General features: G+C 35.5%; 1 protein-coding gene across 2 annotated transcripts in view; it reads left to right on the top strand.

Annotated features, from left to right (window-relative positions):
* Positions 1–461: 461 nt before the first annotated feature.
* Positions 462–6,288, top strand: part of LOC141711870 (sorting nexin 1) — a 5,953-nt gene continuing 126 nt past the window's right edge. The window contains exons 1-11 of one of the 2 annotated variants that reach the window (XM_074514567.1): positions 462–732; positions 857–997; positions 2,276–2,411; positions 3,036–3,169; positions 3,686–3,757; positions 4,017–4,176; positions 4,646–4,779; positions 4,857–4,925; positions 5,156–5,235; positions 5,632–5,692; positions 5,772–6,288. The exon at positions 5,772–6,288 is cut by the window's right edge and continues 126 nt beyond it. In XM_074514567.1, the coding sequence (XP_074370668.1) occupies positions 721–732; positions 857–997; positions 2,276–2,411; positions 3,036–3,169; positions 3,686–3,757; positions 4,017–4,176; positions 4,646–4,779; positions 4,857–4,925; positions 5,156–5,235; positions 5,632–5,692; positions 5,772–5,981 (1,209 nt within the window). In that variant the 5' untranslated portion in view covers positions 462–720 and the 3' untranslated portion in view covers positions 5,982–6,288. Of the gene's footprint in view, positions 733–841; positions 998–2,275; positions 2,412–3,035; positions 3,170–3,685; positions 3,758–4,016; positions 4,177–4,645; positions 4,780–4,856; positions 4,926–5,155; positions 5,236–5,631; positions 5,693–5,771 lie in introns of those variants that run through there. The other variant, XM_074514566.1, reaches the window with a different exon arrangement.

Here is a 6,288-nt window from a genome sequence, read left to right as displayed (position 1 = left end):
TTTGGCTTCGTAAATTTTTTCATAATTTTGATTGTTATTGTTTTGAAAAGATTTTTTCGTTCTCTAAAACTTTTGTTCTTTAATTTTTTTCAAAAATTATCATTTAAAGGATCAAAAAACTTAAATAATGATCTAATTATAATTAAATATTTTAATTTACTAAAAACCCCTGAGAATTTTAACAATCTTAACAAAAGAGTGCAATTTGTTGCGCCGAAAATAATAAGGGATGCAAAATACAGTTAAATAAAGTATAGGTAAAGAAATGCATTTGGACCAAAACAGGGGATGCATATTGCAAATAACTCTAAAAAAAACTATATATAACTATTTAAAGTTTTAATGGATAAACATGTGATGTCATCCTAATTAAAAACCTACAGGAAATTAGCAAAATGAATACGTAAAAAATAGCGTAAAAAATGGGTTCTTGACTTCTTTTCTATCGCGTGCCCGAGAAAATACACTTTCTATTTTGCTAGCCCATAGACGCCAAGGCCAAGCCACTGGGACTCTGGGAGTGCGTGCGTGTCACCTAACCGTAACTTAACGTTACGCCGATACTTTATTCACATCTCCTCAACACACATCCCACCGGAACGATACGATATATCGCAACGTCGTGAATTTAAACTACTGTTTTACTAATAAACCCTAAATCGATCTTCACAATTTGCATTTAATTTCTCGAATCTCACCGCCAGCAAATCACAACCAATCATGATCGCTACGGTAATTGTTAACTGATCGAGTTAAATCTATCACTGCTCTATTTAATTGTTAAGTGATTCAGTTATTTCATATATGCTAGCTTGCTAAAATTGTGTGTATATGTGTATGTATGTTAAATATGCAGCAAAGGAGTATAGGAGGGGGATCTTCACAGAGCCCTAGATCTCCCCAATCATTTCAATTGTATTTATCTGTTTCAGTTACTGAGCCTGCTAAGATGGGCACTGGTGTTCAAGCTTATATATCTTATAAGGTTATCACTAAGGTATTTTTATCGAAACTTTCGAGATTAGGCTTATATATTTCGTAATTGATAAGTATGGAAGTTTATTGTTTGCGTGGCTCTGAAAGTTGTGCACAGTTTCATTGAAGTTTGGGCGTGTAGATAGAATGATCAAATTGGCCTTCTATGAAATGTAAACTTTGCTTACTGACTGCGATCTAATTGTGTGTCAATATTGCTTTATTTAACGAACATTGATTTATTACGGTGTATGGAGTTGGTGGTTATGTGCAGGGATAGATATATTCTGAGTACTGATGATTATTTAATATTAAATGCATAACAAATTAATTGAATAGAGTACCTATCATAGGATGATGTTGCAGGTAAAAACATAATGTAGATACCCAGAGATATGGAATGGAGCTTGAGGACTTGAGTGCTAAATTAGTCTGGTGGATCTATAGTTGTGAAAACCGCGCTTAAGCCAAAAGCCCATTTAAGTACTGACTTTGAATTTGACTTTGATAAACCCGTATGCTTTCATTAATTGGCATTTAATAGCTAAGAAGCGCCCTGCTTTTACCGCAGTCGCGGTCACTGGGTTTGAATTTACTTTGACAAAGCCAACATGCTTTCATGATTTGGCACTTGATTGCTAGTAAGTGCACCACTTTTTCTCGCACTCTTTAAAAGAAGCAAGCCACAGTTGATGCGTACTTGTTATATTGTAATTTTCAATTTTAGTTACAAAAACTACAAGGTAAACAACTTTGGGGAAGATTTTCTTGACAATCTATGATCCTATCTATATACTAAATGTTTAATTATGTAGCTAATCAGGGCAATTGTATTAGTATAATGTTGCTATTTGTGAACCAATTTAAAATACCAAAAGAGATGGATAAGTACTCAAGTCTCAAGGGCCTGAGTGAAAGTTCCATGTATTATGATAGAATATGAAGTTTTAAGACTCTCAACTTTGACAACTAGTTGAGTAGTTTAACATTATGAAGGACAATATAATTGTACAAATTTTCGATGGATGGATCTATATATTGTTATTTCATCTAGCTATTACCTATTGCTTATTTTTAAATTAGATCGATAAATATTCCAGAAATTTTTCTTTTTCTACTCACCACGATTTATCTTTGCGCTTATTAATCTTATTTTATTGCAGTAACTCAATAACCGTCCTTCAAGCGCCATCCAATGAGTTGCTTAATTTGATGATATGTCTAAACTTATTTTTAGTTGGAATTACTTTATTAAATCTGGTTGTATTAGTGTCCGACTGTTTTATGTCTTTTTTGGTAGACAAATTTGCCGGAATATCAAGGTGCAGAAAAAATAGTTATTCGAAGGTATAGCGACTTTGTTTGGCTACGTGATCGTCTTTTTGAAAAGTTCAAGGGCATCTTTATTCCTCCTCTTCCAGAGAAGAGCACAGTAGGTAATGAGTTCAGAACTTATCTTGTCTTTATGTCAAACTTGAAAGCATATGAGGATGTGCGAACTTGTGATTTTGTAACTGTATGAATGTTTATAATTCGATTTTGTGTACAGAGGCCGCACTCTGCTGATTTTGTACGTACTTCTTGCACCGTTTAATAGATTTACAACGTATTTTGACCCTTTAGACTCATAAATCGTAATTTTAATAATCTTTGATGGTCAATTATTCTTACTTCTATTTAAATAGTAGCTTCTTGATATTCTATTATATATTTAGCAGTAGTGCAGGAAAGCAAACCTGGATCTTTTGAATTTCAATCAAGATGCAGTACAGTACAAAATCGATAAATCCTATGTTTGATTTTTTTTTTTCTGGATATGCTCATGTAAACATGAAACTGCTGTGTTCTGCGTCCAACTACACTATCTGTTATTAACATGTAGGTCATATTACTGTTTAATTGTATACCACACACTTTATCTGTTGACTGTCTCAAGGATTCAATACAAAAGAAATTTTATTCCTGTGCACGGGAGTGGTGTGATTGCTTCAAACATGTGCAATTGTGCATAGTTTTGATTAAGCACTTTAAAGTTCTAAAGTTTGTCCCTGGTCATTCAGAAAAATTCAGATTTAGTGCGGAATTTATCGAGATGAGGCGCCAGGCATTGGATATATTTGTTAACAGGATTGCCTCACATCATGAGCTTCAGCAGAGTGAGGATCTGAGAACCTTTCTGCAGGCAGATGAACAGGTAGGCATCATCATATACTCCGAGCTCCATTAATTCCCTATTTCTAGCGGTGCAAGGAATCATTCTGATACACACTATTGCACATCAGAAAAGCTCTGAAGTTTAATGCATGCATTTCTTATTTAGCATTAACTTGTAATAAACCTAGAGCTTTAGATATATTTGAATGGGTAGTTGATTAGGACACTTGGTAAAAAAGCTAAATAGGATGTAATCACAGGAAAAATAATTGTTGAAATTATTAGAGAACAAAGCTGAATTAGCAGGGTAAATGTTTATATATAATTAATATTATAAAAACTAAATTAGCGCCAAGTGCAAAACGGTATAACTTAAAAACAAACCGATTAAAAAAATTTTTAGTGGTCAGAACCGTTGGTGCAACTACAGTGAGAGGATATAGCCCTATATGTATGTGTGTATGCAAGTGATGTTAGTTTCTTTGGGTATTTTGAACACACACACACACGTACATATATGCGGTTATGTATGGTATAATATTGTTTCTTTTTGCAGACAATGGAGAGAGCGCGATCTCAGGAAACTGGAATTTTCAAAAAACCTTCAGACTTTATGCAGATATTCAAGGTAACTCGGTGGTTCTTAATGAAGTAAAAGTATTTACAAAAATCTCAATGCTTAATTGTGTGGATGAACTGCATTAGGATTCAAAAATGGGTTTCTGTTGGGGAGCTAAATTGGGCTTTACAACAGTCCTCTGCTTTGTGGCCGATAACCATTAATGAACCCCAGAACAACAGAAGCTCCTTATTTGCTAGCTAAATAAGGATTTGGCCTACTTTTTGTAATGTAGTGATTGATGTTCATGTTTCTAAATATGTAACAGGATGTTCAATCTAAAGTTAGTGACGTTGTTCTTGGGAAGGAGAAGCCAGTTGAAGAATCAAATCCAGAATATGAAAAACTGAAGCATTACATTTTTGAGCTTGAGAATCATTTAGCTGAAGCTCAAAAGCATGCATATCGCTTAGTGAAGCGACACAGAGGTATTAAGGGCTTCTCGTATATGTATGTTCTGTGTGTAAATGTTCCAGGAATACGCCTGGACGGTCTATCGGAAATTATTATCAGAATTTAGGGGGTATCTCCAAAGCAATATTCTATAGAATTGGACAAAGGTACAAATAATGTCGTTTACTAGAAAATATTATGCAGTGCAGATTTATTGATGAGTATTCCCGTCTCGTCAAAGCTAAATAAGTGCTATAGCTTTGCAAAAACGGGCGGAATAGGTGATCATATATTTTTCGTTTGATAATACAAGGAAACCTAATACAATGAAAGCCAACCTGAAGTATAATAGGGAAGCAGAAAGTTGAAATGTAACCGAACTAGTCCAGTCGTGCCTTGCATATAATCATTTGTCATACACTAATGCCGTTATCTTCTACCTGCAATCTGTATATTCAGTAGCGATCTCAGTGCATCACAACATTCTTTTTTGGTATGTTTCAGAGTTGGGGCAATCTCTCTCAGATTTCGGAAAGGCTGTCAAGCTTCTGGGTGATTGTGAAGGGGAGGCACTTGGGAAGGCATTCTCTGAACTAGGGGCAAAATCAGAGATTTTAGCAATAAAGCTGCAAAAGGAGGTTAGTTTGACATAAAAAAGTATATTTATAATTAGTGTGTTTGTGTCTCACTTCCATTTTCTATTACTCTCATTCAGGCTCACCATCTCTTAATGAACTTTGAAGAGCCTTTGAAAGATTATGTACGTGCTGTGCAGTCTATCAAGGTACGCGAGTTCTTTAGCAATCCTGACCTGTTTTGTATTTTAAAAAGAGATCCTATGCCTTTATACTTCAGGGGGACCTTTCAATTTTCATATTCACTCCAGACAGAATTTGGCAACATTAATTTAGCCGCTTCTTTACTGTTTGTGGGCCCCCTCCCCCCTCACACACTCACACACACACACACACGAGATTTACTCGTCTCTGATGGCTTTTTCTTTGTTTGAAACAGGGAACGATGGCTGAAAGAGCCAATGCTTTCAGGCAGCAATGTGAATTGACCGAAACAGTGAAGCTAAAGGAAATAGATCTGTAAGGCTGTCAAACTATAGTTCTTTTTTACCCGCATTTCTCTTGAATAACAGTTATTTGGTTTCCGCATCAATTTCCATCATTGACTAGTTGGGAATATATTAGCCTTTTCTGCAGTCCCTCTCCACCAAAGCTAAAATATTTTTTTTTGAAATAATTCAACCAGATTTATTTATCAGTTTAAATTTGATGATTTTAGCTAGTTAAAGTACCAGATGCATGATCCCCGAATGTTCTAATTGAGTACCCCAATAATTTCATAATATTGATAGACCAGTAAAGCTTTAGGAAATAAGCTTGCAGTTCTTGGGTTGAGAAACGCCTTGAACTCTTTTTTGCTGGCAAAGCACTGCCACCCGGTAACTTACCATAAGTTTTCTTTTCTGATTGATGCAGCAACAAGCTCAGACTGATGCGATCAGAAAAGCTGCTAGATGCTGAGCATGACTATGAGGAGGTACAGCTTATGTTGCCTAATTGTTAAAAATGTGGAATTTGGATTCCTATGCTAATAGTTTATTTTTTTAATAATGCAGCTTAAGGCTGAATGCGAGGAAACAACAAGAAAATTTGAGAATATTGTGCGCCTAATGGGTGAGGAGATTGTACGCTTCCAAGAGCAGAAAACAATTGATATGGGACTTGCTTTTCATGAATTTGCCAAGGGACAGGCCCACCTAGCTAATAGTATTGCTGATGCTTGGCGAAGTCTTCTTCCAAAGCTCGAGGCTTGTTCCTCCTCCTAGCACATTATACAAGTGACAGAATTACGTTCATTGGGTCGGTTAGTTCCTAGGAATCATGCCCTAGGTAGTCTGTGCCATGTAAAGACATACAGAGCCATGTCCAAAACTTGGTAAATCTTCGTGTTGTAATGTGTACAAACATACCAGAAACTATGTTTTGAGATATTACCGATGAATTTTAGAGAGCAACATGCAACTACATCTGAAGCTCTTTCTTAGTGTACTCGTTGATAATTCTTTCTATTTAAACCAACTGAAGTTGAAAATGGCGGTTGTACTGCTAAAGCTTGACAGCATAGGGTTGCAA

Source organism: Apium graveolens, chromosome 3 (genome assembly GCF_009905375.1).
Source record: "Apium graveolens cultivar Ventura chromosome 3, ASM990537v1, whole genome shotgun sequence".
Lineage (NCBI taxonomy): Eukaryota > Viridiplantae > Streptophyta > Magnoliopsida > Apiales > Apiaceae > Apium > Apium graveolens.
Note: the sequence above shows the minus strand (reverse complement) of the source record. Positions and strands in the feature narration are given on the sequence as shown.